The sequence below is a fragment of the Diadema antillarum genome, unplaced genomic scaffold (genome assembly GCF_040938485.1).
Source record: "Diadema antillarum isolate AM-2024a unplaced genomic scaffold, OU_Dant_1.0 seq00001581_RagTag, whole genome shotgun sequence".
NCBI lineage: Eukaryota > Metazoa > Echinodermata > Echinoidea > Diadematoida > Diadematidae > Diadema > Diadema antillarum.
This window is the reverse complement of record NW_027272300.1, coordinates 121,859-140,122: the sequence shown is the minus strand read 5'-3', so window position 1 is coordinate 140,122 and position 18,264 is coordinate 121,859. Positions and strand designations below refer to the sequence as shown.

General features: G+C 38.1%; 1 protein-coding gene across 1 annotated transcript in view; it reads right to left on the bottom strand.

Annotated features, from left to right (window-relative positions):
* LOC139710870 (glutamyl aminopeptidase-like) overlaps positions 1-9,242 on the bottom strand; it is a 33,027-nt gene extending 23,785 nt beyond the window's left edge. The window contains exons 1-3 of the mRNA XM_071622793.1: positions 8,877-9,242; positions 4,203-4,377; positions 2,025-2,121 (exon numbers count right to left, since the gene is read on the bottom strand). Of these exons, the coding sequence (XP_071478894.1) occupies positions 2,025-2,121; positions 4,203-4,377; positions 8,877-9,242 (638 nt within the window). The remainder of the gene's footprint in view (positions 1-2,024; positions 2,122-4,202; positions 4,378-8,876) is intronic.
* Positions 9,243-18,264: the final 9,022 nt, after the last annotated feature.

Sequence of the window (18,264 nt, the reverse complement as noted above, 5' to 3'; positions counted from 1 at the left end):
GTCCATAAAATGTCGTTCATTAAAATACACATGAACACCGAAAGACCATGCACAATAATCAAGGCCGTATAGCACTGTCAAAGTTAAAGGAGTCTTCTGTTATGTTCAGAACTCTGTTTAAAAAAAAATAGTAACTGATAAAATTGAGTTGCAATATCATCGAAATTGCTGTCTAGCTGTCTAGGCTATAGCTTCAGTTGATTTCGACATGATCGATGGGATATGACTTAGTGGAGGCAACCCATCACAGATTAAACTTCAGTTCCTCTACCTCAATAAGCTTAGCTCAATATCTTACATCTTTTGTTATGAAACGGAAGAAGGGAGGGGACGACCAGTGAGCAAATGTTGACGGCACCAATGCTGTTGTCTTTGAGTAATTACCGTGACATACAAATATTTTCTTGATTATGGGCTGTGTACTTTGCATGATTACCGCTAAATTTAAGTCACATCTTGCTGATCGATTGACTGAAAATCAATGATCCCCAAACCAACCGAACTATAGACGTGACCTTGACTTTCACGAAACGATGGCAGCTGACCAGCAGATGAATAATCTTTTATACACCTAAAGCAGAGAGCAAGACCTGTTCATTGAGGCGGACAACATACGTATAATAATAATAATAATAATAATAATAATAATAATAATATATATATATATATATATATATATATATATATATACATATATACGTATATTTAGACGTGGACGTGGACAACCTACTCTTTGATATATACATATACATACATAAACATATATATGATTTTATATATATATATATAAATATATATATATATGTATATATATTAAAGAGTAGGTTGTCCACGTGTTGGCAAAATAATGAGATATTATATGGATGTGACCAATTTGTGGAAATATGCAAACATTAAAATAGCAGATTACATAGTGTTCTGTTCATCATCATTACTTTCCCTTATCCCTTTTATAGTATGGTCGATAGATCTACAATTACACTTCGTGACGAGCATCTGCAAGATCGTCTTCTAATGAAATAGGAAAGGTATCCTGATTATATCCAACCCTTTGCAATTCTATCTACACCGTGTGACTATGAGTTTCTCTGCATGGCTGAATTTGCAGTCGTCTCATTGAGATGGAAAGACAATTAGAACGTTTTTGTTTGTTTGTTTGTTTGATTTTTTTTTACAAATGTTTAGGTGATATGATAATGTTAATTCGTTGCAGTGAATTTGTACTTCGAGCTTTTTATGTATCCAATGAAGAGAAATAAGAAATTGAGGTTCTAGTATTATAGTTGGCGTGCTTGGTGTGGGAATCTTACGTATTTATCGGCAACAGTTGTATCACATACTATGCACCCAATCAATACGCCAGATGTGACACACAGCACAACTCTCTCACGAACACACACACGTACACACATACACACGTACACACACACACACACACACACACACACACACACACAGATGTATGTTAAATATATCGTTTGATTAGTTGAAGTTGCGTGAAAAGAAATAACACAGCCCACTTAAAGTCATCACGAAACATTTGCAGGAAACATTTGCAGGAAGTGACGATTTAAAATTTCAATTACGAGGCTCTTTAAAATCTTTCAAAGAAAAAAACACAAATGAAAAACAAATCACAAAAAACAGATCTTGATTTTGTTTCCATCTTGAACCTCTTGGCCATCCCAGAATCAGAAGATTTTTTTTAAAGAAAAAGTCATGCAGTTAGGAAGGCCCATTACATGCACGTGACATGCTTTCCGCAGAGTTATATAAACTAGATACCTAGACCAGGGAGGTGGACCACCTCCCTGCCTAGACATAATATTTTGCACTTCCCTGTGTCATATATCTCTCTTCTAATCTGACTATCCTCTCTGTGTGTGAATAATATATATACATGTATACATCTATCCATATTGGCATACACACTTTAAATATTGCCATACATGACTGTGTAGTAATTACAATGGTCATGTTTCAAAATGAAAGCACATTGTGGTAGCGACCATGATGAAACTCACCTGTCTGTACCGTCAGCGTCCTGGTAGACACTCTTGTAAAATCCCACTATTGTCTCATTCAACAAACCGTAGAAATCGATGATTATTCTGTAATTACCTGGGAGAAATCAGTGAAACCAGTGGAAATGTGACAATATTAACTTGTATGATTGGAATAATACTTGGGGCGCTGTAGTGACCAAACAGAGTCGAATATGTTTTCAAGAGCACGATGCAGATGATGATGTTGATGACGAATCCTCATCTTTCGAGCCTGGGTTTCAGAGAAGCAGCAGTGAAGGATTTAGTATGAGAACTAAGTTACTTTTAATATTGCCATGTGTTATTTCCCTCATCATACCGCCTCTACCATTGCCATTATTACTCATAGTCACGAGAGAGAAATTTCACATTTGCAAGGCCTTCGAAATTTGAGCCTAATTATAATCGTTGATGTGGAACCTGTTTTTATCTCCATTATTTTTCGTTACTATAATCAATGCGTGTATGGTAAAAAGAAAAAGCAGAACCAAAAATATCTTCATAACAATTTAATATATATTTTAAAGGTCAATCTCAGAAAATCACCAAGAAAAGTCTTTGAAATATGATAATGATGAACATAGAGCATGCGGTGAAATAGTGACAATTTTCTCAGCAGTTGGATTGCGACAGGCAGTGCAATAATGAGAATATCCAGAGGTGCTCCCAAATCCGCATTTCTCGCAGAAAACACGATAATTATCACTTCAAGCTAAAAGTCTTTTCAAAGTGCCATGACATCAGATTCTTTATCAGGTCAAAGAGGTGATATCAGTGTAATCAAACCAATCACTTCAGTTATATTATTATCGATTCATTTCAGCATTATGATATAACTAAATTTATGATTCGGTACTCTTTGTATAATAACGATTGTTAACTATATTCACATGTCAATGTGCATAATGACATTTATACTAATATCTATCTTATAGATATAGGGAATTATACATCAAGGTTATGTAAAAGACGATTATTGATTACACATCTTCTTGGAGAAACTCTTTTCAAATGAACAGTTAAAAACTTGTCCGTCGGTTTGAGTGTGTTCAGGAAAAATTGTAATCTTTGGTTTACAAAGAAAAAAAATACATGTGCAAAACGCAAAACGCAAAACCATGCACTGTTTCTTTAAAGCAGATGTGATTTATTTTATTTCTTTGTTGTTGTTGTTGTTGTTGTTGTTGATTGCGATACATACATCACCATTGAAATCGTTACTGCTTTCAAACATTCACATAACCCTCCACGTGGCGCTCCTGGTTTTTTTTTTCTTCGCACACCATGTAGACACTTGATGTTCATTCTTCGTCTTTATTCAGAACTGGCTGGTCTTCATTATTTGGACATGTTTACCGGGCCTTACACAGACGATGAAACTCTTTCAACTATCAATCGCAAACAAACCACAATATGCTATCTGCGATCGTGATTGAGCCATATTTTCCAGTGTTTTTCTTGAGGGGGCGGGACCGTATTATGTAAGCCTCCGTACAGTAACATTCACATTAATATTGTCTATATAATCATTTGTATACATTTATAGGGTAAATGTACGCGGAAAGCCAAAAAAGAACTCCAGATGTGTCAGAAGACCCCCTCCCCCAACCCCCACCCCCTTCACCCAGCCCCCACCCCCTTCACCCAGCCCCCTGAAATTGATGAACTCGATCTTTGCTCCATGGGTCAGTCTGGTCAATCTGATCTGTGTGCACATTACGAAGGCTTGCTTGGATAAAGCCTCTACAAGTCTACGTAGACTGATTAAGATATCTCAGATTTGAATCTCTCTCAGGTTTTGCTTGAAAAAAATAATGCACGGTTAAAACTATCTTGTTCACATTGTACTAACTCCGTGGACGTGAGCCAGTTTCTTGATTGTATTTCTTCCTTCAATGACACGTAAACCAACGTAAATCTTCGTCTCACTTATGTACTTTCATTAGGCATTTCAAGGGCATTGCGAAACACGTCGATATTCTCTACTCATGAGTCAGATACCCTCTTCAATTCAATCTGAGATTTAAAAAAAAAGAACATATTCCTGAAGGTAGGGATTAAAATGGCTTAAGGTATAAGGATACAGTTATGAATTCACGTAGCTATTAGGATAGCTGCCAGAATAACAGTTACTGTAGTCATGGCATAGTTCGTTACCTATGTTCAGGCCGGTCATCAGTGGTATGACAAGAAATTCGTTGGGCTCATAGAAAAATGGATCATCTAGTGTCTGCTCAACTCCTGCCTCATCGGTAATTTTGACGTCGTAAATTGTCATCGCTTTGATGTGAAGGCGTGGAAACATGACAGGTGCATCTCCAGTAACTTCGACCTAGATTAAAAAAAAAGAAAGAAATAGAGTGCAGATAAATCGTTTTTGCTATCGTAGTAGCGTTTTTTCCCTTTTCCACTTCATCTATCCACTCTATGCCGTAATTGCATACAAAGATAAGCAGTACTTGAACCATCTGCAAACGTCACAACAGGTCAAAGTTAGTCAATCCAGGTGCTTGACTTCAGTGCATTAAACATTTTCTTTTATACATTGTGATCCACTTTATGAGCAAGTAATTGCCAATTGAGTTATAACCTATCATGCCATCGTGCCCACAAAGCTTGTGTCCTTTACACACACCAAAACACTCAAATGTGAATGCAAACAGTCTTAAGTTAGATAAGGAGGTGAATGATAAGAAGTTTAATCTTTATTTGCAACTCCTCCTGTTTGCTAAATCGATAGAGCCTTCCCGTGACCAGGCAAAGGTAACACCAGTTGATACTCAGCGATGGCCGAAGTTTACGAAGTTCCTCATGCAATTGGCAATTAGTATTGAGTTAAAGAGTGTAATGGGATGGTACAGTTTCGGTTGCGATGAGGCTTGAGGTTTCCAACGTTTTTTGATGAAGAGATTTTGAGATAATGAGAAACTTCTTATGAAATATGAAAGAGCATATAATTCTAAGAGGAATTCAAAGTTTATTTGATGAAATTTGGTGGTGAAATGGCTGAGATATCCAAAATCAAAGTAATCCTAACAAAAGGTGGGACCCATAACCTTTTATTCAAATTACTTTGTTTTTGGATATCTCAGCCACTTCAAAACCAATTTTCATAAATGTTTGAATTCGTCTTAGAATTGTATGCTTTTCAATATTTCATGAAGTGGTTTCTAAGTATCTTGCAAAAAGTTAACTGAATTCTCACCTCAACCAGTACCATAATATTACACCAGCCCTTTAATCGAGTGAATTATCATGATGAAGGCATCCATTGGCTTTCCATTATCACAGACTTGTATTAGATTTCGGAGAGGAAAGTTTGCTATAACTAACTATAACAAATTACAAGATAAACCATTTTGATGCTGCAAAGTCTCTATTGATCCTCATTATCATGAAAGAAACAAAACATGGCATTAAAAAATCAGAAACTAGTTTTAATTGGCTTTGCTTGAATATCTTGTGGTATCTTTTACTTTTCTCTGTATGTAATACTAATCACAACAATTTATGGTCGTTTCATCCCCGTTTGTTAGCCACATACTGGTTTATGTTTGCTGACATTGCAAGTATTGTCTCGTGACTAAATTAATATCTGTGTCCTATTTATGTATCTGACTCTGTTATCATCAGTGACTTAACACGTACCTGGGCATATGTTTTATTTGGAACACTATTGTTTTCTGACACTGATGCAATTTTCGAAACATCTTAAATGTTTGGCCCAGTGACTTTTTTTGAAATTCTTTATTTTAAATGTTATGAAAACCGTTGCATTTCACTTTATAACATCTATAATAAATATTGGAATGTCTACCTCATTCCTCAACGATAATCATCTGATCATTTCCCATAGATCCGTTGGGTTTAAAACACTTACATCGGTCATAACTGCAGGGGGCTTTAAACATTAGAAGAAAAGATGATTTAATGGGCTATGCAATGAGTAAGGTGCATTGCTATGTCAGTGTATGAAATTAATTGTATTGTTAGGCATACTTAAGCCTCAAAAGAGTTACCGAATATTGGGGTATGGTTGAAATAGATATAAACATATTAACGGCACCCAAACCGAATCCGTCTGTATACGATCAGTGACTCTGGGATTTGGTACAGATAAGCAATATCTCATCGAAAATTTATAGCACTATAAAGCTATCTGCAAAGTGTCATTGGCCCGCCCGATGTGTATGCCTACACAGCTTGAAATCGGCGACACTGTAATTTAAACTATACCCTTATCCCGGGTTAAAAGGTATCATTCCAAAAGAGAAAAGGTCAAGTGTCAGATAAGATTTCTCGGGTGTCGTGTCAGTCAATGCCTGTTTATATTATGATGAAATGGTTTGTGAGGTTCAGGAAGATAGGCCTACTTTGGGCCATAGAATGTGTGTGTGTGTGTGTGTGTGTAATCACGTTTATCAATCAGAAAATATTCAGAAATATTCCGCTGATAAATAGGGGAGCGTTTGAATCGATGTTTGTGGTTATCTTCGTAGAGCCGTGGCCCCAATTACACCAAGCTGATCGGCCGAGGCACACTGGTCATAATTTTCCTTTTTACAGAAGAAATCCTCCCCCAAATAAATAAAATCTACAAGAAAGGGAGGAAATATCCCTACAGAACGTTAACAATATGACAAAAATCGGATATGACATGAGAAAGATATGACACTTTGAAATGTCACATTTTTCGAAAAACATTTCTTGACCAGTCCTTACGAATATTCAAATGAGCGAGTTGATGATATCGTGCCGCAACAATTCTTATGTATTTTACTTATGAATTCTAATTCGGAAAATTCTTATTTTTAGCTAACACAGGTAAAGGCATATATTCCCATACCAAAATACGTCAGAGTTAACATTTGTTCTTTTTCATTTTGGATTGTTTAACGAAAGTTTTATTTTTCATACGGCTGAAACATGAGATTTTTGTCACTTCCGTAAATGCAATGAATAAAAAAAATATTGAGAGCATGTTATCTTCATATTGCTGATTTCGATATTCATAACGACTGGTCAGGAAGTGTTTTCCGAAAATTTTGAAATTTCAAAATATCATAACTTCCTTATTTCCTATCATTGTTTTGCACTGTTCTGCACATATTTCTTCTCTTTAATACTTTATTATGCATGAAACTGATAGCCTTTTGGAGTGGATTTCTTCTTTAAACAGTTGCAAGGGCTCTGTCGCTGCAAATGCGTGTGCACGGATCTGAACGTTGTTTGGAAAACAACCCAAACTATACACACACCCAAACTCACACTTTAAAAAAAAAGGAAGTCAGCTCTCAAATATAATTAACCATTTCAAATGAAACTTTGATATTTCACATTGAAAATCAAACTCTGCAATTGACCGTGCAAACATAACGAGGCCATTTTTGAAAGACTGTTTCTTCAAAGATGGGGAAAGGGGCAAACCTCCATGACACAAGAATGCTGTTTACAGGCTGAAACTGTACGAGTCACAGGTACATAGTTGTGGAATGACTCAGCATCAATTTCCCTTCCAGCGCACTGAATCCTCCCTAATCCTTTCTCACAAGATAACAGCTATCAAAGTGTAGTGTGATGGATGCAAGATGATTGTAAATGCTGCAAACAGGTGGAATATCCTTCACAGGTGTAAACATAAACTTCACGTCTGTTCATATTACTCTTGCAACACATCCCTACACGAAAGAAAATGGAAACTAGATTTCTTCTTTGTTTGTTTCGATCAAACATATAGACGAGATCGATCTCATGTTTTCGTATTTCTTGAGTCATGAAAAACACGAGCACGTAAGAGCACTTGGCTCATCTCCTCTATAGAAGGAGCGATAATAATCATCCTATGTCAGTACACGCGTGCGTAGAGGGCATGTGTCCTTTTCATGATTTATCATTTGTGCAATTCTTACTATTTTTTCTGTATATCGTTCCACTCCTGCGACAGCCGGTTTTCGTATTTTCAGCCAAAATGGCACATAATTGTATTCAACGGCACCCAGAAATCATCTTTTGAACAGATATTAGACCTCATTATGATGTGCCCTACCAATAATTTTGCGCGTGCAGTTAATCCCTTTAACGTGAGTAAGCGAAGGATCCAGGGGATGTTTCAGGCTTTGGGTAATGATTTCACTTCCGTTTTTGAAGGAGGGCCAAGAAATTTCAGAGTCAGTCGATGTATATAGTCAAGCACTGCTCAAAAACAGTTTCAGGCGTGCATAATCAGAAACAGTCACCTTGTGAATTCAGGAGGGGGAGGGTAACGTCAGGTTTACTTCTGCCTGTTAACTTAGGTTGTGGGGACAGTAAAAACATACGTTACATGTATTCCTGACGGCGTAGTGGACTCAAGCAGAAAGAAACTTTGGCTTACGAGTTAAGGCATTGGATACTGGTATATGATTTGGATTTTGTGGCTTCTTTCCATTCAGATTTCTCTGTCATTTCTTCTTTAAGTATACAAGTAACTTTTCTGCTTTCATTAATGACTATTCTAGTACTATAGACTAGTTATCAATCCTCTTTCGTAATGGTCCGTAGGAGGTAGTTTTCGTTTGTTATTGTATTCATATTACTGCATACATTTATATGTTTATGTGTTTAGTGAGCATGCATGCAAAATAAGATGATCTTTGTGGTGTATCATGACTATCTCGGGAAATAGACAGACAAAAATTACTATTACAAAATCAGTACCGATAGCCATATATGACGTCATAATTTACTGTCCATTCCATAATACTTGTTTTCTCTTTGCGAAGAGAAGTCCTTGTTTCGATAATGACTTTGTCAAATAGTTTCTTAAGTTGAGAATAGGGGCTTGGAACGAACCTCGATTTCTACGTGACCAGTGAAGTCCTCTGTGGTCAGATTTGGGTGCAACCTCAGGTGGTAGTGATGGGGGATCAGATTTTCCGGTAACCGTAACTCCTCCCATTCGTTGCTGTTGGCCTTCTCTACGGGTGTGTCTTCTGGGATTTGGTCCCATTTTGGAGAACCAGCCTCATCCATGCCATCTCCATTAAAGACAAGGACCTCGTCCCCCGCCTCTACCTCGCATGTCTGTGACTGGGGCAGGAGGCCACATAGCAGCCCGACCATCAGGCAGAGGCACGCAACGAGCACTCCAGCAGCAATCAGCTGACTACGGCGGAGAAAGTAGCCACCACTTTTCTGGTAAAAGTCATCCTCAATCATAATTCCTGTGATTGTCTCTCTTTTTCCAGAAGAACTCAGTTATGTATCGGTTGTCGATTCAATAACAGGTGAACTACGGTCTCTTCGCTCACAGCCAGGACTCCGCGCTCAACTATTGTCACCGCACTGTTGATTCAAGAGGCTGATAGCGACGCGTTTCTGGACGCACGCACAAACCTCCCCTTTCCCCTGTTTCGCGATATTGAAGCTCCCTGGTTTCCACAAGGAGGTAGGCCTACTTGGCAAGACACTTGGTTTCAACTGCTTCGATACATGTCTTCCGTAATCAATCCTTCAGCAAACAGTAATATTGCCACTGTTATCAGAGTCATCTCCCTGATACGCCCCTTGTATGCCAGTTTACGATTCAGCCATTGGTCTAAATTAGTGATTGGGGACTGATACTATTTCCAAGCATTTGGTCAAAAGCCATGTCCTACCCTAAACACCAGGTGTATGGTCACTCCGCAGGTTTCTCTCCCACTTGGAGATTGTTCTTATAGGCCTATAAGTACAATCTCTTTATTCTTCCATGCGCTATATATTCTTCAACATAGATTGTCATTTATTTTCCCCCTTTATTTTTCAACGAGGCATGGAACTTTTCCAGACACCAAAACCCTCTCCTTCCGAAGATGTTTAACTTCTTTTACGTCATGCCCCGGCCGGGGTCATGACACGGCTGACATCATCTACATAGTTGTTTAACTAAAATTGTATACAATACTAGTGAGGGCAATTAATGTCGTATTCCCCGAAAGTAGACAGTCCATATCATTATTATTACCCGTTTCAGACATCTTGAGTAATATGGACTCGTAAATTCCAATTTGAAAATTATTGTGTGTGTGTGTGTGTGTGTGTGTGTGTGTGTGTGTGTGTGTGAGAGAGAGAGAGAGAGAGGGGGGGGGGGGAGAGAACCCGGCAACCAACAACGCAATCTCACGCGGCTGCATCTGCTGTACGAATGTAGGGCCCGCCCATTTTTATTTGAGGGATCGAGGGAACCAGCGGGAGTCGGGGCTTGCTCATATTTCTGTTGTCATGGAAACGAAACGGATTTGACATGACCTCGAAATACTTGAGATGTTGAGTTCATTTTCCTTCACTTACATCTGCGGAACTGGACATTGTGAATCTTCTGGTTGATTATAAACAAAAATCAGCAGGGGCTGTACTTTTCTCATAGACTATCATTTCAATTCAATTTATTTCAATTTATTTCAATTTATTTCATACTTCTTATATATCAATATTGCATCAAAAACGGTAGTACGAGTTCTTTTACCTTTTCAACAATGTACAGAACAAGAGAAATATACATACATGGTAACGACACAGTAATTATAATGATAACTATACCTGCTGTATTACCTTGGCACCAATACTGTGATCTTTGTGATGTGATTATGGTTGTATGGATTGGAAAAATGAATGTAAGCAATAAAACACCACGTAATACACCCGCCCAGGCATTAGCTTATTGTAAACAAAAACACTGCATTTCCAATTTTTGGCTGTCCTTTAATCTTCACAGTATTTAGGTCGTTCACATCACTAACTCTATAACACAAGGGGAAAAAAGCACAATTTTGTGGCTGTAAGACCAAGTATTTTTGTGCTTTTATTTCAAAAGTGGGAGAATACTAGGCTAGTATGCAATGAAAACACGCAAACACACCACAGACATGTGTGACATAACGCACGATACATACTGACGAACTGGAATACAGTTGTAATCAGAGCAGGCCTAATTGTTGTTGATGAAAATCTTCCCTCCTCCGTATGGCACCCTTCTCCTCCACATCATCATCAGGATGAGCCATGCATGACGTAAAACAGTTTATTGTAATATACGAGGTCACTTAAGAGAGAGAAATGGGGGGGGGGACTCAGATTATTCAGTTTTTGGATTACTGAACCTTGTTTCATTTTCGGATTAACGAACCTTCGAAATAACGATATTTTATTTTCACCTTAACGAACCTTTGGAATAACCAACCTTACCCATTTTCAGATTAACGAACCTCTATAGGGCCTATAGGAAGCTTGCGCGTTTCGGAATTAACGAACGTAATGCTGCGTTGACACCATATTCCCGGCGGCCGCGGCAGCCCCGTTTGCCCGTAATGCGCCGGTGGGTAGATGGGATATTCTCCTGTTTTTTCCCTCCATCGTGTCCATAGTCTCGTTTGTTCCAGTCCTCCATCCGGTGAACATGTAGCTATAGACGCCATTCTCACGGCGTCTGGTCAGACTAGACTACAAAATATTTTCCGTCGCGTCCCACTACGAACCGCCCATAGTTTTGTTACGGCCTATTATAGTTTATTACGTGCCGTCGTGTTTTGTTGCGTTTACCCCGTTTTATTACGGCATATATAAGGTTCCTCAGCAGCGGGACCGCCGTGGATTTTTTTTTTTTTTTTTTGACAGTTTAAAACTCTGACGCGGCATCCACGGCAATCACACCAACTGCATGTGTCACGTTTGCCCGTCCCTTCCCACCGCGCGTTGTCTCTCGTCCATCCCGTTTTGTCCACCGTGACCTTGAAACGGGACTGCTTGAGTCGAAGGGAACATTATGGTGTAAACGCAGCATTATCACGATGGGAATAACATTATTTCATTTTCGGATTAACGAACCTTCGGAATAGCGATCATCATACCACTTTTGTGTGCATAAAGTGCAAAATTAGACGAGAAATATATTCATGGTATTAAAGTAAAAAAAGAAAGAAAAGAAAACCACCGCTTTAGATACCCATTTTGATGACATTATTTGACGTGTATAAAAATAAGTGTATATTTACGTGTCTATATTCCCTTATGGAACAAACACACCGTCACACGGTGTGGTTTATGTGAAAATATCCCAATTTCATATAGTTACTATGTGAAATTGGGACATTTTATTTTTACATAAACCACACTGTGTGACCGTGTGTTTGTTCCATAAGGGTTATGGGTTGTACATTGTAGGTCTAACCTCTTACAGACCATTTCGACTTGGGTACTGTTTTTTATGGTAATTTCTGACTAGGGGCTTCGAGTATGCCTAATAAAAGATAATTTATGCATTGATACAACAAAGGATGACAGCAACGCACCTGGCTCATTGCATTACCCTTTGAAAGCGCTTTTTTTTCTTCTTTGGACCCCCCCCCCCCCACACACACACACACACATCTTATGCCTGCTAGTGTTTCTCCGGACGGACATTATCTCCTACCACACCGCCATAACAGTGCTCTCAAGTCGGATTCATCCATAGAGCTGTATCTACTCGATGGATTCATCCCAAAGGATTCATCCGTAGTGATTACGCCATACCTTGCCCGCGAGTATTTGCGTGTGATCAGCGCGATGCATATGAATGGCCATAACAGTCATAAATCGCATAGTCTATACGTATATATTGTACGTATCCCAAATACACCAGGGCCCTGTTGCATAAAACCCTTGCCGCTGGACTTACCGCTCCTTTTTAGCGGTAAGTCTTCAAATTAGCGGTAAATCTTATAATCCTTGATGCTGATTGGCTGTGACGCCTAATATTGACGGTAGTTACCATTGAAATTCAATGGTAAGTTTTATGCAACGGCCCCTGATAGAATGCATTCCAATCAGATACCTCATGAAACAGATACGCATCCCTTCACAGTCTATCCATGTTTCTGATGCGTATCACTTGTTCTGGATACGTATCACATCATTTGGAATGCGTATCTGTCTTCTTTCTGATACGTATCATTATGTTCTCGATAGATATTGCATTGTTTGGTAATGCAGCGGTCCAACTAGAAGCGGCGTTTTATACCCGATCATTTCTCGAAGTCAGACAAGACAGACAGAAGAATCGTGACACACAACACAGGTATGTTTTAGAAATGCCGTTCGAATTCCCCTTTTCAAAATCAAATATATAATAGAGTTGTGTTGAAACGTTCATGCATGCCTTGTGTACGTAGCCCAAACAATGCTAGATTCTAGCATTTCAACACCACATATATATATATATATATATATATTTGTGTGATTTTTGATCTTATGACATAAAGATGTCTCATCAAAATATTTATCAGTTGGAAATTACTCACGTCTTGCTTTGATCATGTTTCACATGGGATATGATTGCTTTATAAACAACGCAAATATGAAAGGTTTTCGACTCAGACACATTTCATGGCTTCAATTTCTATTCAAAATATCGCTCAATCTGACATTTCTTGCATATTGCTTTGATAAGATTTCACATGGGGTAGGACAATTTATGTGGACAATGAAAACATTGTCCACAATGCTCATAATTGTAGATTTCTGTTTACGCATCTTCTCGCTAGACATAAATGTCAAAACTTGGTTGTCTCATCAAGATTTCTCTAAATTTTCTTTGGATGATAGCTCGTATGAGGTACATTGTCCACAACGCAAATATTTAATTCTGAGCATTTTTTTTCGCCAGACATATATTTCATGACTTGCATGTCTCATGAAAATATCTCTCAAACAGATATTTCTTGCCTGAAATGTGTCTGGCGAGAAAACGCGCAGACAAAAATCTTTTATATTTTTAGTGGATAAAGTAGTCATGATCCATGTGAAACATGACCAAAACAATATGCTAGAATCTCCTATTGACAGATATTCTGATAAGATATTCCTTTCATGAAATATGTCTGGCTATTGAATAAAAGAAAATGCGCTGATAGAAATCTTTCATAATTGTATTTTGGACAGCTTATTCACACTCCATATGAAGAAATATCAATGAAGCAATATGCGAAGAATGTCCAACCGAGAGATAACTCTAATTAGACATCCATTTCATTAAATATGTTAAGCGATAACATACGCAGACTGACATAATTATGTGTCATGGACAATGCATTCATACCCCTTATAAATTTCATCAAACAAAATTGATGTGCAAAAAATATCCGATTAAGAGATATTTTGACGAGACATCGAAAAGACATGAAATATGACTAGCTATGGAAAATGCGCCGATAGGAATCTTTGATGATTTCGTTGTGGACAGTGTAATCATACCCTGTGTGAAATATCAAAGCAATTTGTAAGCGTATCAGGGCAAGTATCCCCACCCCCCCCCCCCCCTCCGGGCTAGATACTGGTTGGGTTAGTGATAAGGTTAGAGTTCAAGATTACGGTTAGGGTTATGATTAGAGTTTGGGTTAGGGTTAGGATTAGGTCCAGGATTAGGATTAGGGTTAGGGTCAGAGGAAGGGTCTTGCGTAATTGCCCAAGTGGCAATTGCCGTAGACCCTTTGCGAAAAAAAATACATTGTATCCGATTAAGAGATATTTTGATGAGACAGCCAAGGCATGAAATGTGTCTAGCGAGAAAACATGCCGACAGAAATCTTTCATATTTTTGTTCTGGATAAGTAATCACAATCTATGTGAAATATTACCAAAGCAATATGCGAAAAGTCTCCAAATGATAGATATTCTAACTGAAGGTATCCCTTACATGAAATATGTCTGGCGAGAAAATTTCGCAGATAGAAATCTTTGATATTGGCGTTGATCACAATGTGTTCATACCCCACATGAAATCTTAACAAAGCAATTTGCGAGATTTCTTTGATTGACAGATATTTTTGATAAGACACCAAAGTCATTAAATGTGTCCGGAAAGAAAATGCACAGAAAAAAAAAGTCTTTCATATTTGCCTCGCGTAAAAAAGTAATCATACACAAGATGAGACACAATCAAAATAATGTGCGAGGAATCTCTGATTTATAGAAATCTTTATGAGATACCGAATTCGTGAAATTTATGTCTGGCGAGAAAATGCGCAAACAGAAATCTTCAATTATGTGCGTTGCTGACAATGTATTCATAACCCATGTGAAATCCCCTGTTACCTGAAGCATCTGATCGGTCATATTGGGATGCTTATCTGTTGTACAGTAGTATTTTGGATACAAGTACTTATCTTTTAGTGATCGCCAATTCTGTAATCTCATTGGTCAACCAACCACTGATTATATCCCGTATTCCGTGATATGATGTCATGATATTACACAACTATCTAGCTGCGCGTGTACACAAGACACTTATAGGAAAGTGCGCGCTAATCCTGTACAAAACAAATGGACAGCGCGCGGTCCTCAAGCGTATTACGCACATAACCTGAGACCACTAGACACTTGATAAACGACAACAGCAACTTCAAAGACAGCGCGTCTCAGGTGATGTGCGTCTTTGCCTGAGCTAGCTAGATGCGCTGTCTTTGCCTTTATATCTGGCCGGCTACTGCAGTATCCTATGGCTTGTGTATTTGTATATGCGCGCATCATACAGTAAGACGTAGGCCTAAGTCAACATGGTCATGGCTGACAGCCGGCGATTTCAACATCATTCACGAGGGGAAATCAGCGAGAAGAAGGTTAGCACTTACACTTAAAAAGATAAAATCGTTACCCCCTGCTTGTTCTTACTAATAGGCCTCATGGAATATGGCACCAGACCGTAGATATTTGCCCGTATTTCGTGAACAAGCAGGGGGGTAACTAATAGTATCGCTTGGAGATACGTGTCGACTGTGCGATTTATGACTGTTCTGGCCAACCATAGATGCGAGTGAGCGAACGTGTACCGTGCATGCTGTGCATGATTATGTTGCCTACTACGTTTAGTAGTGTCGCCGCTGCACGACTTACGACTACGTGTAAAACTGGCATGGCTGGCGTAGACTCCAGTAATTTACAGTAAGTGTGAAAATCTTATCAATACCACACATTGAAATTATCACCAGTGAAGGATATTAGGAAGTACTAGTATGGTTATATTTTTAAGTGCAGCGTACTGTTTTTCTGTTCCTGTGATAAGCAGAAACCGCACTTTTTGGATGCACTGGAACCCACAAGTATTTTTTTCAGTGTAGTCCCACATATTCGCATTTATGCACTCATGCAGTACATAATGTGGCTGACATCACAAGACCAAGTTTACTTGCTGTAATTTACCGCAATACATGTATATACCGGTACACTTATACGTGTATGTAAAGTTACATTTGTAGACTAGTCTACGTCTAGGCCTACCGGGTACTACAAATTTTGTATTAGGGTGGTAAAGGCATGGGGGCAATTCCACGGTAACTGACGTTACGCGTAAGGATTTTCATGAAATTGTTTATGTTGTAGTTTTGTGAATGAAAGCACCTGGGGCTTGTAATTAGCATTGATGAATGAGTTCATGAGAATGAAGAAATGGGTGGAAAGTTTTTCTCTCAAACTGCATTTCTTATCACATAGCAAGTGAAAATGTGTCGGTAACTGACGTTACGGAAAAAGGACATGGGAAATTATGGTGTAGATTTAAATGGAAATATCTCATGTCCCTGACTTCTAAACTTTATGTACTTTATATGGCAACATACCTAGGTTCTTGGGAACAGGTGTGCAAAATAATGTGCACTTCAGATATTTCCTTTTAGCACCATGCCAATTTCAGTGAAGGCATGACGGTAACTGACGTTACGTAACTGACGTTACGTAACTGACGTTACGCTTACATTTGCCATAGAGTTTACACATGGAAAATAATGATTAGGAATAGTTTTGTGATATTTTATAATTCTGACCTTTCAGAGTGATTTGTTTGATATGGAATCATACGTTGGTTCATCAATTACAAATACCCAAATGAAATGAAACATTAGTCCATTTTCTTTGTGTTTAATGAAAACTTAAAGGGAAACATGTCAGTAACTGATGTTACACATACTTTTGCTATGGGGTTTACAAAGAACTAACTTATTTAACAGGTTATTATACTGCTGCAGTATACCAGTAACAATCCCAGGCATTTACTTAGCAACAAATTAAAACAAAATCTAAAGACACAAATGGGGTGGGGCCCTTAGAGGGCAAGCTCCCCCCCCCCCCATGCCATAGCACAGTTGAGCAAAAATCATGTAAATGCACCAGAGGATATTTCTTGACATTTGTCTTAAGATTGAATGCTTATTCAACAGTTATGATTACACAGAGCCATTTAGATTCAGCAGTTCCAAGTATTAATATTGACATAACTAAGGGTTTTTTCTAATTTTTTTTTTATGAACAGGAAAGTTTCTATCTAGAGTACCCCACCCATAATGCCCTGCAGTACTACACAAAACACAGATATTTTTGTGCGTGAAAAAAACCCCATATCTTTCAGGTCATGGGGAAAAAACACATACAAATAAAAATATTCATGTGAAATCCACTGTGATATATTCTTTCTTCTTTTCTTTATTTTACTCCTTCTCCCTCAAGGCATTGTTAGGGCCACAAATAACAAAATGATCTCCATTATCAATAATGATTTAAATGAATAGTGTTACATTTTTAATATCCTTTTCTGTGAAGAAGAAGCATGCTTTTTTTGGTCAAAGGGGCATTTGTTTATTCCTTGCTTGAAGGAATGTAATTGTTTTTCTTTTCCTTTTCACTGGTATATCAAGGCTTGCAAATACATCCCAGATACCAAGAAATAGGACTTTGCAATGAAAGAATTCTAAGATCAATATAAACGAATCTTCCTGTTCATAATTATCATGTATTGTTACAAAAATGTCCCTGCATGAATGAAATAAAGTAATCAACAAATATGAACAGTTTTTTATTTTACCCTAGAATCACCTCTCACTTTGAGCAACATCAGTATTGGTTTCAAACAGTAATGACAGTACATGCCATATGTCAGGCCTGCTTATGTACCATTTCAAGAAGTGCCATATGAACTAAACCAAACATTTAAGTGCAAGCGAAGAAATATATCTCTTCCTGCATTTGCCTTGAGGTAGAAACTTCACTAAGCTTCCAGAAAAAAAAAGAAAAATGCTGGCAAAAGTAGTCATTACTAAAGATTATGAAACTGTTGGTATACAGCTGTACACAAGCTTTTTAATAGAAAAAGGTGGTTACCATGCAACCACATCATTGATTAGGCCTACAAATTTGGTAGCTTTATCATCCCGTAGGACTGTGAATGTACTGTATA